This window comes from Piliocolobus tephrosceles, chromosome 10 (assembly GCF_002776525.5).
Source record: "Piliocolobus tephrosceles isolate RC106 chromosome 10, ASM277652v3, whole genome shotgun sequence".
NCBI classification, from domain to species: Eukaryota; Metazoa; Chordata; class Mammalia; order Primates; family Cercopithecidae; genus Piliocolobus; species Piliocolobus tephrosceles.
Window position 1 is genome coordinate 47,393,045 of NC_045443.1, and position 19,695 is coordinate 47,412,739.

At 43.9% G+C, this 19,695-nt stretch overlaps 1 protein-coding gene across 2 annotated transcripts in view; it reads right to left on the reverse strand.

Annotated features, from left to right (window-relative positions):
- The window catches only part of LIMA1 (LIM domain and actin binding 1), a 101,445-nt gene that overhangs the window by 50,942 nt on the left and 30,808 nt on the right, over positions 1–19,695 (reverse strand). For both annotated transcript variants that reach the window (XM_023211156.1, XM_023211155.1), the window contains exon 2: positions 17,830–17,971. In XM_023211156.1, coding sequence (XP_023066924.1) covers positions 17,830–17,948 — 119 coding nt within the window. In that variant the 5' untranslated portion in view covers positions 17,949–17,971. The remainder of the gene's footprint in view (positions 1–17,829; positions 17,972–19,695) is intronic.

Here is a 19,695-nt window from a genome sequence, read left to right on the forward strand (position 1 = left end):
GATGGGGTTTTACCATGTTGGCCAGGCTGGTCTTGAACTCCTGACCTCAAGTGATCCACCTGCCTCGGCCTCCCAAAGTGTGTGCCCAGCTTTTTTTTTTTTTTTTTTTTTTTTTTTGAGACAGGGTCTCACTCTGTTGCTCAGGCTGGAATACAGTGGTACAACCATGGTTCATCATAGTTCACTGCAGCCTTGACCTCCCGGGCTCAAGCGAACTTCCTGTCTCAGCCTCCTGAGTGGCTGGGACTATATAAGTGCACACCACCACACCTGGATTTTTAAAAATTTTTGTAGAGATGGGGTCTTGCCATGTTGCCTAGGCTGGTCTCAAACTCCTGAGCTAAAGTGATCCTCATGCTTCGGCCTCCTAAAGTATTGAGATTACAGGCGTGAGCCATCACCCCAGCCACTTCCTTTTTTTTTCTTTTTTTTTTTTGAGATGGGACTTCTCTTTGTCACCCAGGCTGAAGTTCAGTAGTTTGATCTTGTCGCACTGCAACCTCCACCTCCAGGGCTCAAGTGATCCCACCACCTCATCCTCCTGAGTAGCTGGGACCACAGGTGCACACCAACACATGGCTAATTTTTCGTATTTTTCGTAGAGACAGGGTTTCACCATGTTGACCAGGCCGGTCTCAAACTCCTAAGCTTAAGTGATCTGTTGGCCTCGGCCTCCCCAGATGCTGGGATTACAGGTGTGAGCCACCAGGCCCTGCCCCCCAGCCACTTTCAATCTTTAAGAAAACCAGTTCTGGGCTGGGTGAAGTGGCTCACACCTGTAATCCCAGCACTTTGGGAGGCTGAGGCAGGTGGATCGCCTGAGGTTGGGAGTTTAAGACCAGCCTGGCCAGCATGGTGAAACCCCATCTCTACTAAAAATACAAAAATCAGCCAGGCATGGTGACGCACACCTATAATCCCAGCTACCTGGGGGGCTGAAGCACGAGAATCGCTCAAACCCACGAGGTGGAGGTTGCAGTGAGCTGAGATCACGCCGTTACACTCTAGCCCAGGTGACAGAGCAAGACTCAAAACAAACAAGCAAGCAAACCCAAAAAAACAGTCTGCATACCTATTTCTGCCAGCAGTTGCTTTTAACAACTCTATCAGAAGAAGCTGTAAATCAGAGCAGACCTCACTTCCTGCAGCTATTCCAGTCATCTGCTCTGATATAACAGCAAGATCCCAGTGGATAAGGTCAAATGCTGAAACAATTGCATAGAACAGAAAGTCCAGGCTTTAAGCCCCAGTTTTGCTGCTTATTAACTGTGATCTCTGGCAAGTGACTTAATCTCTCTAAGTCTCAGTTTCCTTATCTAGAAAGTAGTTACAATCTACTTTCAGGATTGCTGGGAAGATTAAATGTAATCACATGTGTAAAAACATTTTGAAATTAGTTAAGTCCATACAGCAATGCATTAATCCCAATATATACATTTCCCCTCCCATATTTATGCCTCTGATATCTTACAATTGTTCTAATCTTGAGAGATAGTCACATTGCCTGTACATGTTGAATTTAGTATAAGTTATTGATATTGTCATTTTAACTCAGTTAAAAGTATTTCATGGTACTACATAGTTTTGTTTTGTTTTGTTTTGTTTTGTTTGAGGCAGACTTTCACTCTTGTTGCCCAGCTGGAGTGCAATGGCACAATCTCGGCTCACTGTAATCTCTGCTTCCCGGGTTCAAGCATTCTCCTACCCCAGCCTGTTAAGTAGCTAAGATTACAGGCATGTACCACCATGCCTGGCTAATTTTTGTATTTTTTACTAAAGACAGGGTTTCACCATGTTGGCCAGGCTGGTCTCAAACTCCTGATCTCATGTGATCCACCTGCCTCAGCCTTCCAAAGTGCTGGGATTACAGGCTTGAGCCACTGCACCCAGCTATTATTATATGTTTTAAATGCCACTTTAAAATGTCTTTTAAAAGATTACATTATGCTTGGCATTTAAGGAAAAATTATTTTACATATGTACAAGAGTGATATGTGAGAAAAGTTTGTGATAAGCACTGATCAGTTTAATGAGCAGTTTTTCTTAGAGATGCAAAAATAGTGGCACAGCCTATAGTTGATGACATCTTAGATTTCATAAATAATTATTTGTTATTACTTTTATCATTTTGTTATTTTTATTACTTGGATTGGAAGACCTCTGAGAAAAAAATTAAAGTCCTTTTCAAGGAGGAACAGGTTTTCTCCATTTAAAGGCTAAATGGTCCGGAGATTTGTGCAGGTCCAAGCTGCACAAATCTCCAGACCACCCAGAACAACCTTTTTTTTTGAGACAGAGTCTTGCTCTGTTACCCAGGCTGGAGTGCAGTGGTGTGATCTCAGCTCACTGCAACCTCTGCTTCCCGATTCAAGTGATTCTCATCTCCCGGCCTCCCGAGTAGCTGGGATTACAGGCATGCCCCACCACACCTGGCTAATTTTTGCATTTTTAGTAGAGACAGGGTTTCACCATGTTGACCAGGCTTGTCTCGAACTCCTGGCCTCAAGAGATATGCCTGCCTTGGCCTCCCAAAGTGCTGGGATTACAGGCATGAGTCACCAAGCCTGGCCCCAGAACAACCTTAACCTGGCTTCCTCCAGGCCTCTGAGTCATGCACTGAAGTCAGCACCATCACATGGAGAATCACCATTGTGTGCCTCTCCTTGGGCCTGCATTAGCAGATCTCAGTGAGCCCCACCTCAGAAAAGGGCCCTGTTCAAAGAGCACTGTCCTCTGCCTAAAGGTAGAATTTCAGAATTCACAAGGCGGCATTTGGAGTAGAAGGTAAGAGAAGAAGAAAAAAAGCAGCCTCAGGCCTGGTGCCATAGCTCACACCTGTAATCCCAGCACTTTGGGAGGCCGAGGTGGGCTGATCACTTGAACCCAGAAGTTCGAGACCAGATGGGTAACACAGTAAAACCCTGTCTCTACAAAAAATACAAAAATTAGCTAGGTGTGGTGCACGCTTGTAGTCCCAGTGACTTGGGAGGCTGAGATAGGAGGATTCCTTGAGCCAAGGAGGTTGAGGCTGCAGTGAGCTACGATCACGCCACTGTACTCTAGCCTGAGCTACAGAGTGAGACCCTGTCTCAAAAAAAAAAAAAAAAAAAAAAAAAAACAGCCTTTATCTCCAGGACTCAAGCAATCCTTCCACCTCAGCCTTGCAAGAAGCTGGGACTAAAGACATCTACCATCATACCCGACTAACTTAAAAAAAATTTTTTTAGTAGATATAGGGTCGTGCTGTGTTGCCCAAGCTGAGCTGGTCTCAAACTTCTGAGCTCAAGTGATCCTCCTGTCTCAGTCTCTCAAAGTGTTGAAATTACAGGTGTGAGCCACCATGCCCAGCCAAGAAAGAGTATTACATAAAGGGTCTTCCAATTCTATCACTTTTTTTTTTTTTTTTGAAGAGTCCTGCTCAGTCCCCTAGGCTGGAGTATAGTGGCGTAATCTCGGCTCACTGCAACCTCTGTCTCCCGGGTTCGAGTGATCGAGTGATTCTCCTGAGTAGCTGGGATTACAGGTATGCGCTGCCATGCCCAGCTAATTTTTGTTTTTTTAGTAGAGATGGGTTTCACCAAGTTTGCCAGGCTGGTCTCGAACTCCTGACCTCAAGTGATCCACCAGCCCTGGCCTCCCAAAGTGCTGGGATTACAGGTGTGAGCCACCATGCCCAGCCCCCAATCCTATCACTGTCTAATTTTAATAGTCAGATATTAACAAGCATCTCAGTCACCATGTAGATATTGCTCTGCAATTGAGCAGAACTCTCTAATAGGGTAGGGTAAAAGGACTACCAAAAATTTCTGGCACTTCATTGACCATAACTAGGAAGAAAGTGGGATTAGAACTGCTATATTCAATTGACAAGCTGAAAATATATTTGCAACTTATATTACAGAAAAAAATTAATTTCCCTAGAATATAAATAACTACTAATCAACAGGGAAATGACAACTGAATAAATAAAAAGGCAGATATAAACATACAGTTCACGGCTGGGTGCGGTGTCTCACGCCTGTAATCCCAGCACTTTGGGAGATGGAGGTGGGTGGATCATGTGAGGTCAGGAGTTGGAAACCAGCCCCACCAACCTGGCAAAACCCTGTCTCTACTAAACATACAAAAATTAGCCGGGCGTGGTGGCAGGCACCTGAAATTCCAGCTACCAGAGAGATTGAGGCACGAGAATCGCCTGAACCCGGGAGATGGAGGTTGCAATGAGCCAAGACTGCACCACTGCACTCCAGCCTGGGTGACAGAGCCACATTCCGTCTCAAAAAAACAAAAAGAAAAACATACAGTTCACAAAAAGAACGTCTCATGGCTCTTAAACAGAAAAGATGTTCAACCTCAAAATGCAAATTCAAACAATGCTAAGAACATTTTACCTATCAAATAGGAAAATATTTTCTTTTTTCTTTTTTTTTTTTTTTTTGAGATGGAGTCTTACTCTGTCACCCAGGCTGGAGTGTAGTGGTGCGATCTCAGCTCACTGCAACCTCCGCCTCCCAGGTTCAAGTGATTCTCCTGCCTCAGCCTCCCAAGTAGCTGGGATTACAGGTGTGCACCACCACACCCAGCTAATTTTTTTATATTTTTAGTAGAGACGAGGTTTCACCATGTTGGCCAGACTGGTCTCCAACTCCTGACCTCAGGTGATCTGCCTGCCTCAGCCTCCCAAAGTGCTGGGATTACAGGCATGAGCCACTGCATCTGGCCAGAAAAGATTTTCTTAAAAAGCTAATATGCAGGGGGTTCCCTTTCTCAGCTTGGAGTCCTTCTCCCTCTGTCTCTGTATAGGGAAGCTTCTTTTTCCTTCTTTCTTGCCTAACAAACACTCTCTGCTCCTTAAAACCACGCACACACACACGTGTGTGCGTACACACAATGCACACAGCTAATATGCAGTTGGGTTGGGTGGCTCATGCTTGTAATCCCACTGCTTTGGGAAGTGGAGGTGATAGGACTGCTTGAGGTTAGGAGTTTGAGGCTGCAGTGAGCTGTGACTATGCCACTGAACTTCTGTATAAAACAAACAAATAAACAAACAAAAAAGGCTAATATGGGACATTGGTGAGGGTATGGGGAAACAGGTTCTGTCTTACATTGTTGGTGGGAAGGTAAATTGGTAAAATCTTTATAGAAGGCATTTTGTCTACGCCTTCTTTAATATTTGCCAAAATTATAAAAGCACAAATGTTATAATTTACCAATTCTTTCTGCTCCCAGAATTTATCCTATAGATACACCAAAAAAAATTTTCATATTAGATTATTTATCATAGCATTAAATATAACAGTAAAAGACTGAGAACAACCTGAATGTCCATTAGCAGAGGAGTGGTAAATTATAATGTATATGTATAATGAAAAGGGAAGGTGGTAGTGATCGTACAATAATATGAATGTACTTAATGCCACTGAACCGTATTCTTAAAAGTGGTTGGCCAGGTACAGTGGCTCATGCCTATAATCCCAGCACTTTGGGAGGCCAAGGCGGGTGGATCTCCTGAGGTCAGGAGTTCAAGACCAGCCTGGCCAACATGGTGAAACCCCGTCTCTACTAAAAATATAAAGATTAGTTGGGCATGGTGGCTCATGCCTGTAGTCCCAGCTACTTGAGAGGCTGAGGCATGAGAATCCTTTGAACCCAGGAGGTGGAGACTGCAGTAAGCTGAGATCACACCACCGCACTCCAGCCTGGGCAACAGAGTGAGACTCGGTCTCAAAAAAAAAAAAAAAAAAAAAAGAAAGTGGTTAAAATGGTAAATTTTATGTTATATACTGTGTATTTTACCACAGTTAAAACAAAACAGTATGGTACCAGCATAAACACAGATATATAGACCAATGGAATAGAACACACAGCCCAGAAATAAACCGTTACATGTATGGTCAAATAATTTTTTGACAAGAGTGCCAAGACCATCCAGTGGGGAAAGTAAAATCTTTTCAACAAATGGTGCTGGGAAAACTGGATAGCCACATGCAAAAAAATGAAATTGGACTACCATATACAAAAATTAAGTCAAATGGATCAAAGACCTAACTATAAAAGCTAAAACTATAAAACTCTTGGTTGAAACATAGGGAAAAAGTCTCACGACATTGGATTTGGCAATGATTTTTTGAAATTTATTTTTTGTCATTTTTCTTTCTTATTTTTGTTTTTCTTATTTTTTATCTTATTTTAATTTTTTATTATCTTTTGATCATCTCATCATTACAAGATTTGGTAATGCCTCATTGGAATACAACACCAAAAGCACAGGCACAAAAGAAAAAATAAACTAGACTTCAACAAAATTAAAAACTTTTCTGAGGGTTGGCGTAGTGGCTCATGCCTGTAATTTCAGCACTTTGGAGGACAAGGTGGGCGGATCACGTGAGGTCAGGAGTTCAAAACCAGCCTGGCCAACATGATGAAACCTTGTCGCTACTAAAAACACAAAAATTAGCTGGGTGTGGTGGTGGGCACCTGTAATCCCAGTTACTCGGGAGGCTGAGGCTGCTGAATCATTTGAACCCGGGAGGCGGAGGTTGCAGTGAGCCTAGATTATGCCACTATACTCCAGCCTTGGCAACAGGGCAAGACTGTGTCTCAAAAAAACAAAACAAAACAAACAAAAACAAAAAAACTTTTGCGCATCAAAGGACACTATCAACAGGCCGAGTGTAGTGTCTCATGACTGTAATCCCAGCACTTTGAGAGGCCGAGGTGGGTGGATCACTTGAGGTCAGGAGTTCAAGACCAGCCTGGACAACATGGTGAAACCCCGTCTCTACTAAAAATACAAAAATTAGCTGGACGTGGTGGTAGGCACCTGTAACTCCAGCTACTGAGGAGGCTGAGGCAGGAGAATCGCTTGAACCTGGGAGGTGGAGGTTGCAATGAGCCAAGATTGCACCACTGCCCTCCAGCCTGGGCGATAGAGTGAGTCTCTGTCTCATGAAGAAAAAAAAAAAGGAACATTATCAACAAAGTAAAAATGTCCCATGGAGTGGGAGAAAATATTTGCAACTCATATTTGAGTTTTAAAGTAACAAAAATGAGATAATGTAATACATACTATTCTGCTTCTCCCTTTCTCCATTTCAGAGAGAAATTCAGAGAAGCTGACATTTTAATTCAAGAAATACTTATCGCTGTCTACTATGTTCCAAGCACTAGAGAAAAAGTAATGAAAGAAATAACCAAAACAGACATAATATCTGCTCTCAGACGCTTACAGTTTAGACACTAAAAACAGAAGCACACAAATATACATACATACACATACACACACAATGGTAAGTCCTTTGGAAAAAAAAGAACAGGGTATTATTAAATAGCAAAGGAACACAATTGAGAAAGGAAGACGGAATCAAGGAAAGCCTACTTATATTAATTAGCCTGATTTGATAATTCCACAATGTATTCATGTATTAAAACATCACTTTGGCCAGATGTGGTAGTTCATGCCTGTAATCCCAGCATGTTGGGAAGCTGAGGCAAGTGGATCATTTGAGGCCAGGAGTTCAAGACTGGCCTGGGCAACATGGAGAAACCCTGTCTCTATTAAAAACACAAAAATTAGCCACCAGGCACGTTGGTGTGCACCTGTAGTTTCGGCTACTCGGGAGACTGAGGCGGGAGGATCGCTTGAACCTGGTAAGTGGAAGTTGCAGTGAGCCAAGATAGCGCCACTGTACTCCAGCCTGGGTGATAAAGCAAGACTCTCTCAAAAAACAAACAAAAGGCCGGGCGCGGTGGCTCAAGCCTGTAATCCCAGCACTTTGGGAGGCCGAGACGGGCGGATCACGAGGTCAGGAGATCGAGACCATCCTGGCTAATACGGTGAAACCCCGTCTCTACTAAAAAATACAAAAAACTAGCCGGGTGAGGTGGCGGGCGCCTGTAGTCCCAGCTACTTGGGAGGCTGAGGCAGGAGAATGGCGTGAACCTGGGAGGCGGAGCTTGCAGTGAGCTGAGATCCGGCCACTGCACTCCAGCCTGGGCGACAGAGCGAGACTCCATCTCAAACAAACAAACAAACAAACAAACAAACAAACAAACAAAAAACCATCGCATTGGACCCCATAATTATGTAAAATTATGATTTGTCAGTTAAAAACAAATGGACAAGTGCGATGGCTCAAGCCTGTGATCCCAGCACTTTGGGAGGCCAAGGCAGGCCAATCACTTGAGCCCGGGAGTTTGAGAACAGCCTGGGCAACATGGCGAGACCCCATCTCTACAAAAAAAAAAAAAAAAAAAAAAAAAAATTAGCAGGGCTTGGTGGCATGCGCCTGTAGTCCCAGTTACTTAAGGGGCTGAGGTGGGAGGATCACCTGAGCCCAGGAATTTGAGGATGCAATGATCCCTGATGGCGCCACTGCACTCCAGCCTGGGCAACAGAGTGAGACTCTATCTCAAAATAAAATAAAATAAAATAATTTTTAAAAGGAGTGCCTCGCTGAAACGTGTAGGCTATAGGCTGAGACGTGAAGTTTGACCAGATGAAGTTAGCCAGACAAAAAGAAGGGAGGAAAGCATTCCAGGAACAGAAAAACACCATGCGCAAAGGCCTCAAGGCAAGAAAGTGTCTCAAGTGTATAGGGTACACAAAGAACTCCGGTGTGGCAGAAGCTCGCTGAGAGGCAAAAGGGCAGGCGATGAGGCGGGAAGCAGGGGTGAGCCATGCAGGTCATGCTGAGGATTTTGAATTTAATGGTAGGATGGTCACTGATTCAATTCGTGTTTTTAAAAGAGTGCTCTGGAGTGTGGAGAATGGACTGGAAGGGGCTGAGAATGGAGGTGGCATTAATGAGAGATAATGCTGGCTGGGCTGCAGAGATAAAGACAAGTGAATAGATTTGAGATACATTTCGAAGAAGAATCAGTAGGGTGGTAATGAGACGGGGAAGAGAGAATGATTCCTAGGTTTCTGGCAGCTGAGTCAATGGAAGTAATGCTTCCTGGGATGCGGAATTGTGAAGGAAGAGCAAATTTGGAAACGGGGAAGATCAAGAGTTCAATGTTAGCCATGTTAACGAAAACATCCATTTGGTGGGAGCAGTGATGAGATGCATGTGTCCAGAGCTCAGAAGAAAGCTCTGAGCTAGTTGTACGCATTCAGGACTTATGTGCCCACGGATTGTATTAAAGCCACAGGAGTAGATGACATCTGCAAAGAGTGTGTAGTGTGAGAAGATGCCTGGAACTCAGTCCTGGAGACTCTAACATTTCAGCAGTCAGAACAGATAAGAGAGACTGACAAGGAAGAGACAGAGAGGGAGGAGGAAAATGATGAGACTTCCAGAGAAGCCAAGAGAAGCAAAAATGTGGGAGGGAAAAAGTGGTGAGAGTTCATGTAAGATAAAGAACAAGAAACATCCCTTTGATTTAGCAACACAGAAGTGTCTGGTAATCTTGGCAATCCTTTTTCATTATAATTAATTCACCCATATTCCTTTAATGGGCATTTGGATTGTTTCCAGTTTTTCACCATTGCAAATAATGCTTTGGTGAATGTCCTTGCACGTATATTTTTCCCACTTGTACTTACATATCTGTCTAAGAGATTCCTTAAAAGTGAGAATTCAGGGATACAGTGGATTGTAGCTATTATAAAAAGGAACTTAGAACTGGCCTTGAACTTGCGTTTCCACACCCCTTGGATAATCATCTACAGTATATTACAGCAATAATACAATATATGAAAACTAGAACCAATTGGCAGACAGGTTTATATTTAGTCAACTGTTCTCCAAGGCAAGGTATTTACATTGTGGTTAGTTGAGTAAATAAGCTCAGAGGTTCCCTTCCCTTTAGTGTCTAACAGAAACATAGATTTAAAAAAAAAATCAAAATACTTCTCATCTTTGGCCCTGTCCTTTTAGCATGGAGGCATCTGTAAGAGCAGGTGTATACACCAAAGGCTGTCTTCAATCCTGTTCTCAAACCCCTACTCAAATATCCCCACCTTTTATTTGTAATGAAGTTCCTGCTAAATAGTAGGTAACAGGGAGAAAGGCTCTACACCACCACTTTCTTCCAAGTTCAATCCTTGGTACTTTTATATTTTGTACTCTTAGATTGCCACAAGACTGAGGCTCAATACTTCTGAATTCAGTGTTCAGGCCTCAGACTTTTCTCAGAGGCCCTTACAGCAACTAGCATTCTTCTGACACAAAATGTGAAGGACAAAAAATGGTGGCACCATTTTGAAGATTCAAATTTGAGAAAATAAAACATTTGCAATAAAATTTCTGTAATTAAAATCTTGTTCCTCTTTCCTTCCTAGATTTTTTTTTTTTTTTTTTTGAGATGGAGTCTTGCTCTGTCGCCCAGGCTGGAGTGCAGTGGCACGATCTTGGCTCACTGCAAACTCTGCCTCCCAGGTTCACGCCATTCTCCTTCCTCAGTAGCTGGGACTACAGGCACCCGCCACCACGCCCGGCTAATTTTTTCTTTTTCTTTTTTTTTTTTTTTGAGACAGAGTATTGCTCTGTCGCCCAGGCTGGAGTGCAGTGGCCAGATCTCAGCTCACTGCAAGCTCCGCCTCCTGGGTTTACGCCATTCTCCTGCCTCAGCCTCCCAAGTAGCTGGGACTACAGGCGCCCGCCACCTCACCCGGCTAGTTTTTTTGTATTTTTTAGTAGAGACGGGGTTTCACCGTGTTAGCCAGGATGGTCTCGATCTCCTGACCTCGTGATCCACCCGTCTCGGCCTCCCAAAGTGCTGGGATTACAGGCTTGAGCCACCGCGCCCGGCCTATCGGCTAACTTTTTCTATTTTTTTTTTTTTGAGAGGGCGGCTCGCTCTGTCGCCCAGGCTGGAGTGCAGTGGCCGGATCTCAGCTCACCGCAAGCTCCGCCTCCCGGGTTCATGCCATTCTCCTGCCTCAGCCTCCCCAGTAGCTGGGACTACAGGCGCCCACCATCTCACCTGGCTAGTTTTTTGTATTTTAGTAGAGACAGGGTTTCACCATGTTAGCCAGGATGGTCTCGATCTCCTGACCTCGTGATCCGCCCGTCTCGGCCTCCCAAAGTGCTGGGATTACAGGCTGGAGCCACCACGCCCAGCCTTAATTTTTTCTATTTTTTAGTAGAGACAGGGTTTCACCATGTTAGCCAGGATGGTCTTGATCTCCTGACCTCGTGATCCGCCTGCCTTGGCCTCCCAAAGTGCTGGGGATTACAGGCGTGAGCCACCCTGTCCGGCCTACATAAGGAATTTGATCTTGCAACTGCTCACTAATGCTCAGCTGTGGGGCAGGCAGCTGATGGAAGACGCTAAAATTATCTGGGGAGTAATAACAGTGTCTCAAATTTTTCTGAGGCCAGAAAACAGAGTTCCTGAGCCATGACTCTTGCTTGTATGCCCTCAAATAGAGCAAAGGGAATGCTGAGCCAAAGAAGGAAAACGGAAACTCCCAAGGTTTAGGCAATGTATTTTCTTGTGGAAAAATTTCACCACTAAAATGTTACAGAGAAGCGAAAGAAGAGGAAGTTAACCAGGCCAACTTGAAGGTCAATTTTTTTCTTATTGAAGGAAGAACAGTCACAAAATACTAAATATGAACGCTCTTTTTTTTTAAGATAGGTTCTCACTCTGTCACCCAGGCTGGAGGGCAGTGGTGCAATCACAGTTCACTGCGGCCTTGAGCTTCTGGACTCAAGTGATCCTCTCAACCCGGCCTCCTCCTCTTTCATGGAACTAGGAATGGGTGAAGTTTTAACAAAAACAGGAGCAGCTGTGATAAGGTAGAGGCATGCTGGCAGGGGGTGAGCTTAGGGGTCTTCGTGCTGTGTTCATCAGTTCTACTATCTTGGTGTGTGACCTTCAGTCACAATTGTTAATCCTCAAGCTCCTAATCTGTCAGAGTGGGACAAATGCTAGCCAGATCAGTGGTTTCAAGCTCTGCTAGCTGCAGCACCCTCTCTTCAACTGCTGTCTTATATAGAACCTAACCTTTACAAGGGATCAAAGCAGGATTGCTGGAATGGAAAATCTAAAGGGCTGGGCCTGGGATCTGGGCCTGGGCTTAGCCCTTAGGGTGTTCCAGTTGTTGGAGAACTGGCCCTGAGATTCCTCTGAAGACCGCAATTAAGATAGTTTAAAAACTACCAAGCTAGATTCTCTTTAATTCCAAAAATGTATGAGTCAAACAAATTCCACCCAAAGAGTCAACTGTTACCAAATGAAGGATTATATTATGCTGAAGTCAGTGGTGAGTGAAACCAAAGCTAGCTATTCAAATGGACGTATCAATAGGAACTTCTTACCTCAAATGTAATGACTGTTATAGAGGCTTAGTCAGAGAAATAAGTCTACAGCTATAAAGGACCATGGGACACAAGCTCTGATGCTAGAAAAAGTACTCTTCTATACATATAAACATAAAAAGCACTGTTAGCAATTAGAAAGTAAAGCTGACTTATCTACAAACATCAGCCAGATTAAGCTTCCTCCAAACATCACGTTCATATTAATCTCTGATCAGAGACCTCCTAAGTTTTCCTACTGTTTTTAGCTAGGCTTGTATAGGACTTACTATTTGTAAACCCCATAATATAAAGCCACTAGGTGTTGGAAACAGACATTAGTATATGCTTTGTGGAAAACAGTCCTGTAGTCTACAGCCATACCACCCTGAACGTGCCTGATCTCAACTGATCTTGGAAAATAGTCCTGCCGTCTTCTTTGGGAAGCTACAGTGAGTGAACCTTAAAAACCTTAAGTAATATTAGCAACGTGTTTCCACTGAGTATAACACCTAGAACAGAAATCCAGGCTGATTTCCTGGTTTTCACTCCCATCAGTATAAACCACCACCTGTCCTACTTCTATGTTACCTCCTGTTGCTCCCCTTCCTCTGGAATGTCTCCAGCATTCTCCAAGCCTACCAAATGACTCTATTCATCTTTCCAAACCAGTTCCATATGTTAAGCACATCAGAAGAAAAATACGTAACAGGAACAAACTCAAATATTAACTTGAACAGGTTACTTCCTTTGCCTCAGTTTTCTCAACTATAAAAGAGGGGTAAAGCCCCTTCCTCATATAGTTTTTGTTAGGATTTGAAATAGTATATATTTTATACATTTCTTTCTTTCTTTCTTTTTTTCCTGACACAGAGTCTCACTCGGTTGCCCAGGCTGGAGTGCAGTGGCGTGATCTTGGCTCACCACAACCTCTGCCTCCCAGGCTCCAGTGATTCTTCCACCTCAGCCTCCCAAGTAGCTGGGATTATAGCTGCGCACCACCACCGCCCAGCTAAATTTTTGTATTTTTTTGTATTGTCATATTTTGAGACAGAGTCTCGCTCTGTAGCCCAGGCTGGAGTACAGTGGTGTGATCTCGGCTCACTGCTACCTCTGCCTCTCGGGTCCCGGTTAAGCAATTCTCCTGCCTCAGCCTCCCAAGTAGCTGGAATTACAGGCACGGGCCACCATGCCCAGCTAATTTTTGTATTTTTTAGTAGAGACAGGGTTTCACCATGTTGGCCAGGCTGGTCTTGAACTCCTGACCTCGTGATCTGTCCGCCTCAGCCTCCCAAAGTGCTGGGATTACAGGCGTAAGCCATCGCGCCCAGCCGTTTTTTTTGTATTTTTAGTTGAGATGGGGTTTCACCATGTTGGCCAGGCTTGTCTTGAACTCCTGACCTTAAATGATCCACCTGCCATGGCCTCCCAAAGTACTGGGATTACAGGCATGAGCCAGTGCGCCTGGCCAAAATAGTACGTGTTTCTGTCAAGGGTCTAGCATGGTGCCTGGCACACTGATTCTAATTAACGGGTTCAGGATTGACAGTTTTGCAATCCTTTCAGCCTTCATAGAGAAAAGACAGTGAACCTAGTATACCATGAGAAGGAACTATGAGATCCCTCTGCACTTTCTCTCTGCAAGATTAAGAAGGCCCTAAAAGTTGGAAGCCTTTTCCAACTTCTTAACTCTCCTTCGTGCTACTATATGACCCAAATCCTAATGAAAACTGGCTGGGCTGGACAAGGACAGAATAGGGTGGTGAGAAAGGCACTGGGGAAGAGGTGAGAGCCTCACTGAAGTGACTGAGTTGGGCAAGGAAGAAAGTGAGGCCAGGAAGGGGACTGACATCCAGGGCTGGGTGTCCTGGTGAAGTCAAAACACAGGGTCACTGGGAATAAGAGTTAAACAAGTGGAAAAATAGGAGGCTCCAATCAAACAGTAGGTTCTCCAAATGCACCATTTCAGAGAAGGATTCTGAGTGATGATAGGTTGAGACTGGAGGCAGAGGCATGGGAGACAATATGCAGGTTGCAGAAACCGGGAAGATCAAGAAATTATGAGTCCAGGTCGGGTGCAGTGGTTCACACCTGTAATCCCAGCACTTTGGGAGGCTGAGGCAGGAGGATCGCTTGAATCCAGGAGTTCGAGACCAGCCTGAGCAACATAGTGAGACACTGTCTTTACAAAAAATAAAAAATTAGATGGGCATGGTGGTGCATGCCTGTGGTCCTAGCTACTTGGGAGGGTGAGGCAGGAGGACTGCTTGAGCCTGGGAGGTCGAGTCTGCAGTGAACCATAATTGTGCCACTACACTCTAGCCTGGGTGACAGAGTAAGACCCAGTCACGAAAAAAAAAAAAAAAAAAGAGAGAGAAAGAAGAAAGAAAAGAAATTATGAGTCCAAAGTATCAGACAGGTCACTGATGTGGACCCAGTGATTCTTCAATGAGGACACCATTGGCACCAATGGCCCTGGGGGACATTTAGACATGTGTTAGAATCTTGTTGGGTTTTCTCCCCTATCACTTGTTTTTTTTTTTTTTTTTTCTTTTTTAGTTGTCACAATGTCATGGGTTCATTTAGAGGAGGGCATCATGATGAATATCTTGCATGGGGAAGATCTACCTCACCCCAAATGCTATAGCACCCTCAATGAGAAACACTAAAAAAAAAAAGATGTTAGAAGCCAGCATCCCCTGGAGGCTAGCACGCCACTGCAACGAAGGGGAGGATAAGAGTGCAGTATAGTTAGATGTGAGCCTGAAAGCACACGTCTCAAACTTCAGAAGCAGGCACGAGAAACAATGAATGGGAAACAGTACTGGAGATATAGGAGAGTAGCAACCCTGGCCCCCAAAATATTTCAGGGAAGCATGTGCAGAAAGGGCAGGCAGCCAGGCCAGGTGCAGTGGCTCATGCCTGTAATCCCTAGCACTTTGGGAGGTCGAGGTAGGTGGATCATGATGTCAGGAGTTCAAGATCAGCCTGACCAATATGATGAAATCCCATCTCTACTAAAAGTACAAAAATTAGTCGGGCATGGTGACGTGTGCCTGTAATCCCAGCTACTCGGGAGGCTGAGGCAGGAGAATTGCTTGAACCCAGGAGGCGGAGGTTGCAGTGAGCTGAGATCGCATGACTGCACTCCAGTCTGGGCGACAGAGCGAGACTCCATCTCAAAAAAAAAAAAAAAAAGAAAGAGCAGGCAGCCACTGCTCAAACACAGAATGCATGTCATGCATGTCAAGGGAAAGTCAAGTTTAGTTAAAGACAGGTAGGGCTAAAGAGGGTGAAAAGGGTAAGAATGTGGAGAAGTTTCTCTGCCGAACAGGGAGTTTCCAAGTCCCATTAATCACATCTCAACACTGTCTGATATCCTTCTCTTTCCCTCTATCCCTGTTCTCCCTTGACCCCCAACAGCTTTCACTTGGGTTCCCAAGAGAGCCTCATAAATTGTCTCCATATTACCAATCTCTCATCTTTCTAACATAGCTTTACACTCTTGCCAGAAGCCTCCTTCTAAAATACCAGTCTGATCGTGTCACTCTCCCCACATGAAAACCAATTGTGTTCACTGGTTTTCTTACTAAATCCTAACCTTAGCAGAGCATCCGAGGTCTTCCATCTGGCTCTAAATGAATTACACCAGTTCCTTCTCCCTTTTGTATTTCTCCATGCCAGACTGCTTGCTTTCCTATTCCCTTTATCATGTTCAGCTTCCATAATCCTTTGCTTCAATCTCCTTAGACTTGACTCATTCCACTTCATGTTCAAGTTCACTGCTTTGACTCCACAAGTCCATCTCTTCCACTATCAGGGCTTCTTAAACTTCCCTGAAGGTAAAAATTACCTAGGATACTTGTTAAAAACATAATTTCCTGGACTCTATCCACATATACCGAATCAGAATATAGGACGATTTTAAAACATGTCCAGGCCAGGCACAGTGGTGCGTGTCTATAGTCCCAGCTACTCAGAAGGCAGAGGCAGGAGGATCGCTTGAGCGCAGGAGTTTAAGGGTGCAGTGAGCCGTGGCCACACCACTGCACTCCAGCCTGGGTGACAGAGTGAAACCCCGTCTCAACATTTTTTTTTTTAATTAAAAAAATTTAAAATGTCCAAAATTCTGACATTCCTCCTATCACAGGTGGAGTCAAATTACCCTCCTCCAAAATGAGTCAGCTTTAGTGACTCACTTCTAATGAAGTGAATGTGGTAAAAGTGATACTGTATGACTTCCGAGGCTAGGTCATAAAAGGCAACACAACTTTGAACTCCCTCTTTTGTTCCCTCCTTCCCTCTGTCTCTGGATGCTTGCCCTGGGAACTGAGCCAGCAAGCCAAACAGCCACATGGAATGGCCATGTGTAGGTATTCCTACCATGGCCCCAGCTGAGATCCCACATGACAGCATCAACCGCCTGACTTGTGAGCCAGCCAGCCTTTTGATGATTATGGCTCCCAGCCTTTGGGTCACCCTGGCTGATGCTGAGTACAGCAGAGATACTGCCCAAACTGGAGATTCAAAAGCAAAATAAATTCTGTAATTATTATTATTATGATTATTATTATTTTTTGAGACAGAGTCTTGCTCTGTCCCCAGGCTGTAGCGCAGTGGCACGATTTCAGCTTACTGCAACTGCCGCCTCCTGGGTTCAAGCGATTCTCCTGCCTCAGCCTCCTGAGTAGCTGGGACTACGGTACAGGCATGTGCCACCACACCTGATTAATTTTTGTATTTTTAGTAGAGACAGGGTTTCACCATGTTGGTCAGGCTGATCTTGAACTCCTGACCTCAAGTGATTCACCTGCCTCAGCCTCCCAAAGTGCTGGGATTACAGGTGTGAGCCACCGCACCTGGCTGGATATGTTCTAACAAAGTTTTATTTACTAATCAGCAGTCAGTGGGCTATAGTACACCTGTGTAGGTTGCACTTTTCGGCAGAACTTTGTGCAATGATGAAATGTTTCTGTGATGTTCAATACGACAGTCACCAGTAACAAGTAGTTACTGAGCACTTGAAAAGTGATAAATGCAGCTGGTAAACATTTAAAACTAAATTTTCAATGTTATTTAATTGTAATTAACTTAAACTGAAATAGCCACCTATATAGTGGCTACCACATTGGAAAGTGCAGGTATAGAGAGTGCTTAACACACCCTTCAACCAAATCGAAACTTGCCTCAAAACTCATCTCAACCAGAAAGCCTTCCTGATGAGCTCCTGTCCATCACACTCTCTCTATCTCTTATTCTGTACCTAATCCTCACTCCTATTCATTTTAGACTTGCTGATATTTTGCTCTATAATTATTTCATAATTATCTTTTTAAAAATAATTTTTTGTGTCTATAACTGCTTCTTCCACAAACTAAATAAAAATTCAAAGACATAGAATGTATCTTCTGATTATTACCCTCCTCCTCCTTCTGCACAGTATCTCATATAGTGTTTAAAATCCAGGAGGCGCCCAATGAAACTATTTTACATAATGTATTTCCTTCACCAATTTCCCTGACAGGTGGCAATGTGTGCCCCAGACAGATGGTCCTTTTGGACCAGGATCAACACTTACTTGGAGAATATTTCCACAATAGCCGATGACTTGTTCTTGTTGACAAGAGAAAGTTCTTTGGCAGTTACCCTCAATGACAGTGAGGTCCATTGCCGTCTATTAAATGGAGTTGAATCCATCTTGTCTACAGACACTGAAATACCTATGCAATAAAGAAAGTCAGAACATTAGACACAGAAGAGGATTCTCCAGCATCCAAGGATTGGCAGTGGTGTGGCAGAGTCCTAAACTTGCAGACCACATTCCTCCACTGTTCTCCCCTAAACTGTGTAACCTTGGTCAAATGATCCAATATCTTTGGGTTGTGGTTTCTTATAAAAGGAGGCCACACCAGATGACCTTTAAGGTCCCTTCCAGTTCCATTTTATGACTGACCCCACTGTGCAAACATCAGTTGGCCTTTCCCTGAACTGAAGTCTGTTCCAAAGTCATATTTGGAGTGAAATGTTCCCCTCTTCTGAATTACATCCCAGGGGAGGTACAATCAGCATTTCAGTAGAGCCAGGTTCAAATTAGTTTCTACCTACATCCAAGTTTCTTTTGGCTGCCCTTTCTCCCCAAGCTCTGCAGCACTGGCCACTCAGTGCCAAGGAGAGAGCTGGGGGTGCAGAGTGGTATAACAGGAAGAGCAGGGCTTTAAGGTGAGACAGACTTTGGGGAAATCCTAACTTTGTTACCTTGAACATATTATGTAATATTTTCCATTTCACTTTCTTCAGCTAAAAAATAAGGATAATATTTATCTTTAGGAGGTTTTGATATAGATGTAAGGAGATAATATATTTAAAATACTAGATATGTTACAGTAGTATTAAGAGCATTTTAGATATAATTATCATTGACTTTTGTTATAATTCTCATTTTAAAGTCTTTATCAAGGGGAAGTATAATGTACTTTAAGTTCAGGAGACAAACCCTCTTTTCTAACATCCCTTTCAGCCAAAGAATACATAAAGTCATATCCTTGATATCACCTAGTCCCTACCCATTAATCTGGATCGTTTGGTTATTTTGCCCCACTAATTACCAAAGGAAAGGAGTTCCAACCTTTGTCCAGAAGAGGTGAGATTAGAAATGAGTCAACAGTTTCCTTATTTGAAGAGTGAAAAACATAGATTAAAGTACCACTTTGTTTCTGATCCAGGAGTCTTGAAAACTAAAAAATAATAATAATAAAGTACTGCTAATTCACAGCTTACCAGAAGTAAAAGAAAAATAAAGTACTACTTACAGCTCTTGACAACCGAAGAGCATAACTGATCTGGTAGAATGTATGGTTCATCAGGTACTGCTTTCAATAACCTTGACAACCGTAGAACACAGAGGGTATTTAAATCCAGCAACTCAAGCTGCCACTTCACATTAAAAGTCCTGGGTCAGGCTGGGCGTGGTGGCTCACACCTGTAATCCCAACACTTTGGGAGGCTGAGGCGCTGGATCACTTGAGGTCAGGAGTTTAGGACCAGCCTGACCAACATGGTGAAACCCTATCTCCACTGAAAACACAAAATTAGCCGGGAGTGGTGGCGCATGCCTGTAATCCTACCAACTTGGGAGGCTGAGGCAGGAAAATTGCTTGAGGTGGAGGTTGCAGTGAGCCAAGATCACACCATTGGACTCCAGCCCAGGCAACAAGGGCGAAACTCCATTTCAAAAAAAAAAAAAAAAAGTCCTGGGTTAGGCATGATGGTTCATCTGTAATCCCAGCACTTTGGAAGGCTAGCTTGAGGCCAGGAGCTTGAGACCAGCCTGGGTAATATAGCAAGACCCCCTCTTCTCTACAAAAAATTAAAAATTAGCTGGGCGTAGTGGCACACACCTGTAGTCCTAGCTACTAGGCCCAGGAGTTGGAGGCTACAATGAGCT